This window comes from Hermetia illucens, chromosome 1 (assembly GCF_905115235.1).
Source record: "Hermetia illucens chromosome 1, iHerIll2.2.curated.20191125, whole genome shotgun sequence".
Classification (NCBI taxonomy): domain Eukaryota; kingdom Metazoa; phylum Arthropoda; class Insecta; order Diptera; family Stratiomyidae; genus Hermetia; species Hermetia illucens.
This window is the reverse complement of record NC_051849.1, coordinates 143,189,099-143,203,678: the sequence shown is the minus strand read 5'-3', so window position 1 is coordinate 143,203,678 and position 14,580 is coordinate 143,189,099. Positions and strand designations below refer to the sequence as shown.

The following is a 14,580-nucleotide window of genomic DNA, read 5'->3' as shown; positions in this document are numbered from 1 at the left end:
TCTTATTCTAAATTAAAAAATTAAATAATAATAATAATAATTTCAAAGGCAAGTCGAAGGCAATGCACGGTAAACATGTGAATTGTCTTTGGCAGCCATTTGCCGAACAGATGGCTGTGTGCTGCGGAGCTCTTTGCTGAGACGGAGGAGTTCATGTGTGCCATTCAGGATGGCGTGGTCGCCACCCGAGCTTATATCATAAAAAGCTCATCATGAAAGAACGGGTGGAGAACGACCAGTGCAGAATGTGTGGTTCGGTGTTAGAGACGTTGGACCATCTCATTTCTGGCTGTACTGTTATGGCACCGGTGCAATACATTACCAGGCATAATGCTGTATGTAAAGTTATCCATCAAAATGCATATAAGCATGGGCTTGATAGTTCTGCTTACAGCATGTATTGGGACCGGCAAGTTCTGACTGATCGCCATACCGCACACAACAAGCCTGACGTACTGTTAGTTGACAAGACGGGTCGCTCCGCGTATATTATTGATGTTGCTATCCCCCATAATAGCAATATTGAACGGAAATACGTGGAGAAGAAGGTGAACTATGAGCCATTGGTTCGTGAAATCAAAGAAATTTGGCGTCTCGAGCGGGTGGCTGTAGTTCCCATAATATTGTCAGCTACAGGTATTGTACCTAAATCCCTGACGGCTTCCCTTGATGTCCTGGGACTTTCGCACAGTCTGGTTCAAACCATGCAGAAATACACTATTCTGCATACGTGCTCGATGTTGCGAGGAGTACTCGTCGGATTCTCCCACTGACCTACCACCGGCCACCACCACTAGCGCCCCTTTAGTTTTTAAGTGGTGGGATCGTCCGAGCCTAAATGCTTGGCACTTAGTGCTAGTATTAGGTAAAATCCGGCATCTGCCGAGATTGTGATAACTCGGAAATAATTTCAAAATATCTAATCCAATAGCTGAAAAATCGGCCATTTTTATAAAAAAAATTAAAACTCGAGTTGGGAGTTTAGCGTAGGGTGTTTCGTAGTGAAATGCTGTATATGAACTCATAAACACGACTTGAGTATGAATTACAACCACGTCAAAACTCGCAAAACGAACTTCGTGATCGTCTGTGGGGTAAGCACTTGCCTCTCTAAAGAATGAGATTTTCATGACAGCAGTGGAAAAAAATTAAACAGAAAGAAATTCTTCCAAAAATACGATTGAGGCATGGACCCAACCACAAGCTCAGACAACACCCTGCTTGTACATTTGACGGGGACACAGGGTTTCGAACACGATAACGATAATAGGGGGAGGTTTGTGTATTTCTGCAAATACCAATAACTCGCCATTTAGTAGATTTAGGATTATTCTGCTGGATGTGCATAATGAGCGAGGTATTGATATTGGCTCGAAAGGGATTACAATCTGATGGTCACTTAGTTTCGCTCGCGTGTTGCATCCGCCACTTCTCGCAAGGTGGGAGAACTGGGACTCTCAAGTTCAATATTAACCGCTTATGTGGTCCAGCTCTCACTCGACCGTTGGAGATCTATTTTTTAAGGTTTTGTGTGAAACAAAACCTTATTAGAATCGATTCGATGTCTGTCTGTCCGTCTTTTTTTTTTTTTTTTTTGAGGAGGTGGAAATCTTCAAAAGACACTGGTCTGGACACACCAGCGTGTGGGATTTTTACCCACTAAAACCACCCCCGACTCCCCCCCTACCCCGTGGAACCACCTTTAGGTATTACATCACGGGGCGGAGTTAGCTTACTTTAGCTAGGTCTCCTTCCGTCTTCCCGCGGGGTCCGTAACCGCGCCTTCCTCACTTCTTCTGCTTTTCGCAGTTTCTCCTGGATCACTGCGATCATGAAATTGATCGCATCCCAGTCTTCCTGGCAAGCTACCATTCTCCGGCCAAAATTTTCCGGTGATAGCACTTCACCTAGAGTTTCCTCTAGGTTCCTCCTTTCTTCCACGAACCTAGGACATTGGAAGAATACGTGCGCTGGGTCCTCCGGGACCCCGTCGCAGTTTGGACAATTAGGCGAGGTGTCCAATTTAAACCTGTACAGGTATTGACGGTATCCTCCATGGCCGGTGAGAAACTGGGTGAGATTATAATTGATCTCCCCATGCTTTCTCTCCAGCCACTCCCTGATGGAAGGGATCAACCTTTAAGTCCAACGACCTTTTTCTGACTGGTTCCATCGCTGTTGCCACCTGCTTATGGATCTCTCTCTTTCGGCTTTTTTCACCTGCGATAAGGGAGAGATGGACCTGGTGTTATAAATGTTCATCATTTCGGTTGCCAGGATGTCAATTGGCATCATTCCCGAGATGATGAACGCTGCATCGTCTGAGACGGTCCTGAAGGCAGAACACACCCTTAAGGCTGTTCTTCTGTAAACCCTACTCAGTTTATATGCATTTCCTAAAACCTGCAGCGCGTTTCCCCAAACTGGGACTGCATACAGCATGATAGAGCTCACCACCTTGGCTATGAGCAGCCTGCAAGTATGCCGCGGTCCTCCTACGTTCGGCATCATCCTTGCAAGAGCCATACTCGTGGTGGATGCTTTTTTACAAGTATGCTCTATGTGCTGCTTAAAATTGAGTTTTCCGTCTATCATCACCCCCAAGTATTTGATGGCCGGCTTGGAAGTGATGATACGATCCCCGATTCTGACGCAGGCGTAATTTCTTTTGCGGCGCTTAGTGATGAGGACCGCTTCCGTCTTTTCCTCCGCGAGTGCCAGTCCAGCACTTTCCAGCCAAGCCTTAACAGCACTGATTGCTTCGCTTGAGTACAACTCAGCATCCTCGAGATGCTTTGCGACCACAACCAGTGCTATGTCATCGGCGTAACCCACCACCGTGGCCTCCTCCGGAACCGGAAGGTTAAGCACATCATTGTACATGATGTTCCACAGTAGTGGGTACAGTACAGAGCCCTGTGGGACACCCGCGGAGACAATGTACTCCTTGGGTCCATCATCGGTATTATACCACAATGTTCGCTCGTGCAAAGAGCTATCTATGATAGTGGCAAGGTAGGTGGGAACACCAATCGTCGCCAGAGACTTTCGTATAAGGTTCCAATTGGCCGAGTTAAAAGCATTCCTCACATCCAGGGTGACCACCACACAATATTTGCTGGTAGAACCCCTTCCGTGAATTGCATTTTCGGCCAAGCCAGTAACCATTTTGATGGCATCCATGGTTGATCTGGCTTTGCGGAACCCATACTGCCTATCTGAAAGGCCGCCTTGGCTCTCGACGACTGGGAGTAGTCTATTATAAATAACCCGCTCTAACATTTTCCCCATAGTGTCTAGAAGACATATGGGTCTATAGGAGGACGGTTCCCCTGGCGGTTTGCCAGCCTTAGGCAGCAACACCAGCTTCTGCCGCTTCCACGTCGCTGGAAAGATACCCTCGGACATGCACGCTTCGAACAGCTCCGCGAACATATCCGGTCTACATTTGACGGCAAGTTTGAGCGCCTTATTCGGTATGCCGTCCAGACCCGGGGCTTTGCTGTCGCCTATTCGACTGCAGATCTCCAGCAGCTCGTCCCTGGTGACTGGTGGAAACGGCGTCACATTTAGGGGGCGCTGGAAAGTGTTAGTACCCCGCTCTTGCTGGGGAAATAACCCCTGGATTATTTTCAACAAGAGCATAGGGCACGTGATCTGCGGTGATGATCGGCCTCTGAATCGCCCTGTCACGATTTTATAGGCGCTACCCCACGGATTTATGTCCGCTTCTAAACAGAGCTCCTTGAAACATTCCCTCTTACTCCGCTGGATGGCGAGCTTGAGGTTCTTGCGGGCTTCCCTATAGGCATACTCCTTTTGCCTTTGATCGATCCTACCTATTGCCCTCTGAGCCGTTCGTCTGGCTCTGTGGCAAATCGATCGAAGACTGGCAAGTTCACTATTCCACCAATAATTGGGTCTTCTAGTGTAGAATGAGCATCTCCTAGGCATCGACGCGTCACATGCCTTGGAGACGCTTTGTGTAACATGGAGAGCTCTATCCGTGGACGTGCCGGCTTTGCTAGGCAGGTCTAGCCACACTTCCATGAATGTTGGCTCATCCATTGCTTTTGCAGACCATCCTGGTGTTCCTCTGGATTTCGGCTTCCGGGGTGCGGGTCTCCTGCCTTGTGGCTCGGTCCTTAGTTCAAAGGTGATCGCCTGGTGGTCGCTGTACGTGAAGTCCTCGCTAACTTGCCAGGACATGCCACGTGCCAGCGCAGGGCTGACAAAAGTCAGATCTACAATTGAACCAGTTCCCCCTTTTCGATAAGTGTTTACATTGCCTTCGTTGGCCAGGACTACATCTAACTGGGCAAATGCTTCTAATAAGCACCGCCCCCTTGCGTTAGTCTCTTTGCTGCCCCACTCGATAGCCCACGCATTAAAGTCACCGGCTATCACCTTTGGACCTCGTCCCCTTGCGTCATGAACAAGATCATCTAACAATTCTTCAAACTCAGGAAGTGTGAGGCTCGGTGGAGCGTAGCAGCTGTATACGAATATACCGCTTATTTTCGCCCACACAAAGCCACTAGTCGCCTGACGCATACTATATTGTATGGCTTGACGACCGCACGCCCATACCGCCGCTCCACCACTCACATCTGTGACCCATACACCACCGTCAAGATTTCTGTACGGTTCACTAATGATAGCAACCTCCATCGCGGATTCGTAAGTGGTCTGCGCAAGCAAATCTTGTGCGACCCTGCAATGATTAAGGTTTATTTGTATTAACCTCATTTTTTCACTGCAGTTAACGCCTTCCTGTCTGTCCGTCTGTCTGTCTGTCTGTCTGTCTGTCCGTCTGTCTGTCTGTCTGTCTGTCTGTCACAGCCGATTTATTCGGAAACGGCTGAACCGATTATCGCGAAAATTGGCAGGAGTATGTGATCTGCCGTTCCCTTTACATGCAGCAACTGACGCCATTTTGTGTTAAGTTTAAGGGGGGCTCCCCATACATGTGAAAGGAGGGTGCAAAATTTTTTTTCATAAAATGTAGCCATGTGGGATATCAAATGAAAGGACTCAATTAGTACTTTTCGAAACTGGTTCAATATTTGATATTGGGTGAAACATAGGGGAGTGAGGGCTCAAAATATGACCCCCAAAAAGTGTAACAGGTCTCGTTCTCAGAACCTATCCAACCGAAAAATCTGAAAAAAATCTCAATAGTGCATCTCTACGAAATCTAGGCCTCAAAATATATCCGGTGCCGATATCTGCACAAATAAAGTTAATAATAGTATATTTCCACATTTTAGAAATTTATCTGGAAACCCCCCTTATGTTCATCCCAGAAGTACAAAATTTGGCATGCGTATAATGAAGAACATAGTACACAGTTTGATCAAGTTTGAAGAAAATCCAACTATTGTTAACAAAGTTATAGGGGGTAAAACTTTACCATTTTTTGTGAATTTCGTGCACTCTACAACCCGCATGACGTCATCATCACATATTTCGTCAATACCACGACGAAATGAGTTGTTATGGATGGGGTCGCAAAGAATTATTTTGTTTTAGTTTTTTAATCATTTGTATGTGAATATGAATTACTCCAACCAGACATGGGTGTATGTAGGTATATAGTATATGCGTGCTAAGGAACTTTGCGGGTAGTACCTAATTCAGATAAATATAAGAAGTAAATCGGAAATATGGGTACGATCAATTTATATACGTGCCTATATATGTACAGTATTCGAAAATAGGCAGTTTGTTTGTTTAGGGTGAGCGTAACATCTACGGCTGTAATATGTACGTAAGTCTCGTAGTTTTGTAGTTGTATACGGGTAGAAAAATGTGCGTTGATAAGATGAACACAAAACCTTTATACCCGAAGCACGAGCTTCCGGTATTCCGACTTGTTTCATTGAGCGGCAGGTGCATTGAGTAACCCGAATAAGAATACCGTTGGGCTGCCATCAAAAATACTCATTCCTCGGGTGTAATGTAGACCGTCGGCCACATCCCGGGGGTGCGTGAAAAAATCGGCGGAATGGTAGAAGCGGATCGGTGAGCGGAAATAGCTGAAGGCTCTATTGGTCGTTGGGAGTAATAGCGGGCGTGATGCGCTGGAACTCCGCTACCGGGTGAATTCCCAGGAAGTTCAACGTAATGTGCGGCGTGACAAAAGGAAATTTGCCATTGCGTTGACCTGGGAAGGGGACGATGCCGTAGAATGCAATGTTTTCAGAAGTGTACATCGCATCACGAAATAGCTACCATGCGGCCGCAAATCTTTCAATGGTTCTGTGAGGACGTTAACGGTCGACTTGTCATTCACGACGATCAGCAGCTGAAGTGGTTAGAGAACGCTATTTATCAGTCTACTATTTCCACTCTTAAGGGAATCTTAGGAATTCGGGACCTTTTCCAGAGAGTGGAAAAAGAGGATGATCGTTAACATTCCAAAGAAAAGCACCCTTTTTAAGTGTAATAATTGGAGAGGTATCTGCGTGCTCCTTGCATCTCGAAAGCTTGATAGACAGAGGGCAGGCAGGTTTCTGCTCCGGATCCTCCTGCATTGACCGCATCAGCAACCTACGGATCATTTTGACATAGTGTGCGGAATTTAAATCTTCGCTTCACCTCCCCTTTATCTACTTCGAGAAATTTTCGATAGTGTGAACAGGAAGTATATTTGGCATACCTTTCGTAGGAGGGCATTTCGGAAAAACTAATAGATATTATCATTATCATATCATCATATGGTGTTATAAGATGCCACGTCCACGTTCTCATAGGGTCATGGACTTTGGCCCAATAGCTTTGGATTTAGAAAGAGAGATAAGTAGGATTGGACTGAAGATTTACACCCAAAAAAACCAACGCTCTCATTCTGAATGGTCATCGCACTGTCTCTATCTGCATTAATGTGTGCAGCATCTAAGGTACATGGGGGTAGGACATGGAAGTCAACCACCAATGCCACTCGAAAACTCCAAGCTTGCATTAACACTTGTCTGCGAAGTAAAGCAGTGATGTAGATGTGACTGACGCGCTACCCTCCACCAAGTGTTCAATGGCAGCCACGTTTGTTTCCTCAATATAACGAGGGATGCACAAGCCTGCTAAAGCCTATATTGTCTCTGGTAGCTAGGTAACTTTCGAAGATATTGCATGTCCAGCAAAATTTTAAGAGTACCACAATTGAAAATCGAGCAACGTGAAAATAGTTAGGAGATATTAAAGGTAATGAAAAAGTGGATGCATTTGCAATGAGGAATCCCAATCACCATTTTGTAAGATCAAATGGGAATTAGCAAATTTGCATATGTAGGAAACATAGTGCTGGGGAACTAAACGATAGCTCACTGATGGGAAGCCTCCAGGGGCTACAAGCGCAGCAAAATCATGCTACAGAATGGACTTCGAAATAAAATGGCCGAAATCTTAGAACTGAACAAAGTCAAAATGAGAACTATCACAGGATTAATAGGTTAAGCCCACTTTTGTCGCAAAAAATTGGTCATTTTCGCGAGATTTTCTATAAGAAAACTACGAAACTTTTTCATCGATCTGTATATAATCTTAAAGCGCATACATTCAAAAATTTTCAGTAATTTTTTCATTGAAAAATATTTTACGTGTTATAAATAACCATATAAGAAATGTAACTTTATTTTTATGTTTTGCGGTGCCCAAGATTGTGGGGATCTGGATCATCATTTAGTTAAATAACGATCGAAAGATTGTCAAAGTTAATGGTTCGATTTTTCACTAAAAACGGCCGTTTCTGGGGCTATAAAACAGGTAGTGGTGGTCAAAGGGTAGTCTAGGTCCCAGAGTGAAACGTGAATTGGTACCCACGATCGAGCATAAAACCTGAGAAACGCCTGCTGGGCCTACACCAACAGCTCTACTACCAAAACCTATCTCCACCTCCACGTGGTGATCGCAGGGAGTTCTTTCTTCATGAAAAGCGGCAGACGGAGAAGGACAAAATGTACCAACTGGTCCTCCAGATTGGGGGTTGGGTAGGACTGACAACCCTACACAGAAAACCAAAGTTACGAGACCACGGAAGGAGCCTCCGATAGGATGGATTTCAAAATAACGAACCCGGCAACGATAACGGAATAACAATTTGCGCATTTTCTCATGGAACGTGTGTTCCTTGTACAGACCGAATATTGCTGAGCAGCTAGCCGATACCCTGCCCCGATATAAGGTTGATGTAAAAGCGCTGCAAGAAATGCGCTGACCAGGGACCGGTTTCCTGAAGAAGAGCCGCTACATCATAGATTATAGCGGCCATCCAGTAAACCATATGCTCAGACTGTTATCGGCTTTGAAAATATAAGCAAAAGGCTTACACTCTGTGTAGGGACGGAGCCCGTATTTAGGCGATACGTCCACTCGCATAGTTTACATAGGGACACCAATGGGTGTGGATCAGTCAGTTAGCAGTATCGCATGAAATAATTGTTGTTTGCGCGGACAGCGGTCCACAAACATTCATTTCAACCAAATTGACCACGTGCTGATCGAACGTCGCCACCTCTCAGCCTCGATGAATGTAAGAACATATAGGGGGGGATAGACTCGGATCACTATCTCGTTGGTATGGTGCTCCGAGTTCGAATATCAACACCACCCAGAATCACCCTGACAATCAGGTGGGAGTGAATACTGAAGCCATTCACAACACAGCCCTCCGCAACACCTATACAGGGGAAATGGATGCCGCAGTCAACTGATGTCGTGGAGATGAATCATCAACAAATGATCTTCATAATCACCTCAAGAACGTTATCATTGATACGGTCACAAATACACTTGGCCCCAGCCGCAAAAAGAGTCGGAACGGTTGGTTTGATGATGAATGTAAGCGAGCAACGGAACGAAAGAATGCCGCATACCGAGTAATGTTGCGTTCTCAAAGAACGCGGGCACACGTAGAGACTTATTACGAACTTCGTCCAGTGGGGAAGCGACTTCACAGACGGAAAAAGGAGGCGTGGGAGACCCAACAGGTCTGTGAACTCGAAAAGTACAGGGAGCAACCGCATCAGGCGCGGAACTTTCGCCAAGAAGTCAGCGGGATGAATACACCTCTATGCTCATCCTGCCGGGACAAAGAGGGATAATCTGATTTCCGGCAGAATGGGCACATTGGAGCGATGGGCTGAGTATTTTGATGAACTGCTCAACAACCTACATATCGTCGAGTTGGAGGTCCCGCCAACTGAAGATGACGGACAAATGCTGCCACCACCAAGCATAGAAGAAGCAGTTCGTGCAATTCATCGGCTTAAACATCTAAGTCTCCAGGAACCGATGGAATTACAACCGAAATGGTTAAATATGGAGGCGACTAACAACTTATGCTCAAGGTATGGGGCAGCGAATCGATGCCTGATGACTGGCAACGAGGCATTATCTGTCCTATACATAAAAAGGGAGATACCACGCAGTGTAGCAATCACTTCGCTGAGTACTATCTATAAGATAGCTTACTAGCTCGGATAGTCCCATACGCCCAGAACATCATCGCCCCATACCTAAGAGGGTTCACTCCAAGCGAATCAACAACAGATAAGATTTTCTTTCTGCGACAAGCGATGGAAAAACTGTTGGAATATGGACATCAGGAGCATAGCCAAGATAAAACTGTACACAGCCATGAGCCCGACGAAATTTGTAAGACTGACTAGGCTGACTCTGCCCAATGTAAGACGCCAGATAAAAGCAGCAGGATCACTCTCGAGACCATTCGACATCAACAACGGTCCAAGACCCTATTATGCGTTCTCTTTAACCTGACCCTGGAAAAAGTGATCCATGATGCTGAGGTAAATGCGAGGGGTACGATCCTCTTTAAGTCCACCCAACTGCTGGCCTACGCTGACGATATTGACATCATGGGAAGACCAACCCGAGATGTAGAGTCTACCTTCATCTAGATCAAGCAGGCGGCGTGAGATCTTAGGCTGCATATTAATGAAAGTAAGACGAAGTACATGGTGCCAACGTCAGCGTCAAAACCAAAACCGAAAAAACGAACAACATCGAATGTCACTGGTCAAACGAAAACAATGAAGATAGGAGACTACTTGGGCTGCACATCAATGAAGGCAAGACCAAATATATGGTCGAAATGTCAGCACCGAAAACCAACCAATCAACAACATCAAACCGTCAAACGGGAAGAATAAAGATAGGAAACTACAACTTTGAGACCGCTGAAAATTTCTCCTATCTAGCGTCGAAAATCACAACCGATAACAGCGGTGACGATTAAATCCGCGCACGGTTGTTGTCAGCCAACAGAGCCTATTTCAGTTTACAAAAACTGTTTCGTTCGAAACGTCTCACCATAGGGTCAAAGCTCTTACTGTATAAGACTATGATCTTGCCAGTCCTCATGTATTCCTCGGAGACTTGGGTTCTCAGCGAAAAACACTGCGAACTATTGGCCGCGTTCGAGAGAAGAATCCGTGGAAGCATTTTTGGCCCCCTACATGAGGATGGATGATTCTATAGCCTACATGACGACGAAATCTATGAGCGATACCATGACCATCTGGTTGTGGATAAAATCCGGCTCAACCGGTTGCGGTGGGCGGGTCACTTAATCCGTATGGATGAGGATGATCCAGCCCGGAAAGTCTATAACGGTGATATCTATGGTAGAAAAAGAAGACGAGGCAGATCCTGCCTGAGATGGAGCGATGGCGTAAGTCAGGACGTCAGACAGCTTTTAGGGACATCGAATTGGGGGACCTTGGCGCAAAACCGGGATGTCTGGAGTTTCTTATTAAGGCAGGTCGGATACCGGTTGTTGCGCCGTTGATGATAATGAAAACAGACAGTAGTATGTTTCGAGTAATTTTGGTCACCGGTTTTAAAGTTTTAACTTCAGTCCTTTACTGTGCGGATTCTTTTCTGAAATTCCAAGGATGTGCTCTCAGATAGTTATACTTAAAATGTGCAATAAAAAATTTTCAAAATTATAAGTGGGATTAACCCCTTTATATGTCTTCTATGGAAGCATCTGCGATGGGGTATGGTATAGTGGAGAGCCGTGAGAATTTAGTGAAGGGTCATAAAACCTGATATGTTAGCTATCATCCGTTCATATATCCAATTAAATGCTCGCTGGTGCAACATTCCAATTTGTACCTTGATTCAGTTCGAATTAGAGAATTTTCTAGACCGTAGAAATAACAGTAGGAAGCAATGTCGTTAGCATTGCAGTGAATTGATTGATATTCCACAACCTTTCAGTCCAGCCTGGAATTGGTACCATCCGTTACGACAGTTTGGCATTTTGACGATTATGTTATTCGGGCTATTTAAGCATTTATCCATTTCTCATTGGTCTAGTCAAACTTGTTGACCGTTTTGGAAAGAGTACCTACACTACATATGCCATTGATAAATGTGTCTCCTTCAGCGTTTAAAGGAATTATAGAGATATAGAACTTTACTATTCTAACCGACAGACAAGTGGACTTAAGTTTTACCAGGTGATTTTCAAAATTGTTTGCGAATGCCTTAATAGACTCAACACGCTAGGCCTGCTCAATAAGCTCTGGATATTCAGGGTGCCAAGTTTAAAAGACAATGAGACAAAGGATGAGACGGCAAGGAAATAAGCAGGGACACCGCTAAATGTCTTAAATGGGTTCATGACTACTACGCTAAAAAACGAAGAGGAACGGCTGAAGAAACTATAGTGGGTGGACCTACCAGAAATGGAGAATGTGGGCCGCCAATACCAGATACCCACTTAGAAATAGGAAACATAATAAAGTCAAATGTCAAAACGATAAATTAGTTGATTTTTCATGCAGGACCCTGCCATCTTGTTGTCGTAGATTAACTTTTAACATATTTGTTTCGGTCAGGATGTTGCGAGAAACATGAAGGTATGCGTAATTTTGAAAAATACATGCATATAATTTTTGACTTACCTTTGCCGCGTGATATAGGAACAGTGTAGGTGAGGTCACTGAATGTTATATCGACTGGCTCCATTTCGGTGTGCATTTTAGTTTTTTCGTCAATTATTGCCATTTTGATATGATGGGAGGTAGCTTTGTTGCAGATATAAGAATTTCCTCAACTTTTTAATCAATCGGGATCTTCATTGGGAAAATCTGAAAGAATGAAATTTTAAATATTAGTAACATCTATATATTTAATACACGTTTTATGTTGAATTATAAAAAGGATTTTTTTCCTAGATTGATACTGTTTTGATGATGTAAAATTATATCGTCTATATGGACATTACATGAACTACTATGGCATCATGAAACCAATAGAAATATATTATAAAATGCAATTATGTATGCATCTTACTTTTACTTTTGTGGAAATCGGTGAAAACAAAGGCTGTGCATCGTTAAATCTTATTGTGAAGGAGAAAAACTGCATTTAGTAAAGCCTTGAGTGATCCTATTTCCCGAAGGCTTGTTTCATATATATAAGTTTCCATTCGGTTCAGTTCATTTTAGGTTTAGTTTCGGTCAATGCCAAGTGTGAAACGGTGTTTCGCTTCAATTCTGTTCCAAATTGAAACCGTAACCGAATTCTCCCACGCAACAAACAGCTTTTATCAGATTTCAGTACAGTTCGAATTCGTGTGTAGGAAACAAAAAGCGCTTCTACGGTTCAGTTTAGGTTTTGATTTCCCAGTGAATGGATATTATTCGGGTGAAATTATAAGTTTGCCGAATAGGAACCGTGTATGAAAGGGTTTCATTCAGTTCAGTTTGTTTTAAGTTTTGACTGAAAATAAATCGAACCAAATAGAAATGTATAGGTATAAAACGAGCTGTATAGAGGTAGAAATATTTAGATTGTCAAACATTTCGAAAAGAAGCCGCGAAAGACCCGCTCCAATTTGTGTTACTGAACCTATTCAAGGAATGCCCAACAACGTAATACGACTGCTACAGTAATATTTAGAAAGACTAAGAGCAGCATCCAAGAGAGGATATTGATCAGAGGCAACTGAAATTGCAAAGAGAGACTTCATAAAGGAGAATTATCATGCTGTTTTACGAGTGTGTCCTGCCTCAATTTAAGATTATAATTCCTGATTTCTCGTTTCTTTCTTGTGGCAACCCATGCCAATAGTAAGAAGTGTTTTAGGATGAACTAATATATTTGATTTTATGTATCATATGCACACATCCCAAAAAGAGTTTTGCACCGTTTTTGCGCGTATATATTTACTCAAAAGCATGAAGCCAATTTATACAAATTGGTGCAACTATCCCCTAATGAACTACTTGAGATAGGTAGACTAAAGTAAATGTGGCTTTGCTCCTCTCCTTTTGACAATAAGTATGATGACTTATTGACGCATCAGCGGTGGGATCTGCATTGATTGCATAGATGATATCAAAGTGAATACAACGCCTCGCGATGGTGGAAAAATTAAAGTAAGGCAGCTTTGATGACCAAACCAAGAAATCAAATTTACTGGACCTACAATAATATTAATAGCTACCTAGGTAGCTTAAGTACTGAGGAAGAGAGTAAGTAGCTTTCGAAATACGTATTTACTAACTATTAAAATATATTGTATTAGGAGCAAGCTACCTAGTTTTATTTTTATTTAGAAGAACTACAAGCATCGGAACGATAACTATTACAATAATATTGTTAATCATGGTAAAATCTCCAACAAACTTTCTAGTATCATGCTTCAAATCATGGCTTATATAATTGCTAATGAACTTAAGGGGGTATCAGCAAGTGTTCAAAATATAGTTGTATTGTTAACTTTATTTGAACAGGTATCGGAATATGGAGTACTTGGAGGCCAATGTATTAAGTATCATTATGCATTTTTTAGATTTTTCGAGTTTCCGCTTTACAACTAATATCAACTGCTTGGAGAATTCCTAATCGGGAATTTGAATTTGACTTTGAATTACTCCTTTTTCATATAAACTTGACGTAAAGCGAGATCATTCAGCGTAGGCGAGAGGTTCACAGTATCATAGTTTTTATCAGATTTCGTGTAGTCGCTGCCGAGAAAAATACGAGTGACAGCAGATTAACAAAAATAGATAATTTGCATAACTTAATCGCCAAATTCACCCCTTCAGGCTTCCATACCATTTTGTGTATTTATGGTTGGATGCTAATTTTATTTGTATGTAGTTCCTAATGTGGGACTACTCACTTTAATATTGGGCTGCATGACAAATATATGATGCCTCCGGGTGCAGTAAATTTATGCGTATGGGACCCTTTTGACATGCCATAATTTCCTTAATAAACGCAGAATTTCCACTAATACATATATGACCTATATTATTGTAAGAAAAAATTTTTCTTCTGAATATGGCAGTAGATACCAAGATGGGGAGGGGATAATTTTTAGTAGTTTATTAGTTTCCGCGAATAGGTCCTTGATTTAAATTTATTCTTTCCATCCCCCCTATCAATGTAATAACTAAGCAGCAGCATCCCTCAAATTCGTGTCAACAGGTATAATCGTTCAGACAGAGGCGGAGAACGTCGAAAGGGGAGATTTATAAATAGATGGCTTCATCGAGGGGAATTCTCACAGTGTTTACCATTAGCGTGTATTTGAAGAGAAAA

General features: G+C 43.2%; 1 protein-coding gene across 2 annotated transcripts in view; it reads right to left on the bottom strand.

Annotated features, from left to right (window-relative positions):
- The window catches only part of LOC119661467 (ATP-binding cassette sub-family G member 1), a 186,971-nt gene that overhangs the window by 56,580 nt on the left and 115,811 nt on the right, over positions 1–14,580 (bottom strand). For both annotated transcript variants that reach the window (XM_038070828.1, XM_038070829.1), the window contains one exon: positions 11,931–12,116. In XM_038070828.1, coding sequence (XP_037926756.1) covers positions 11,931–12,033 — 103 coding nt within the window. In that variant the 5' untranslated portion in view covers positions 12,034–12,116. The remainder of the gene's footprint in view (positions 1–11,930; positions 12,117–14,580) is intronic.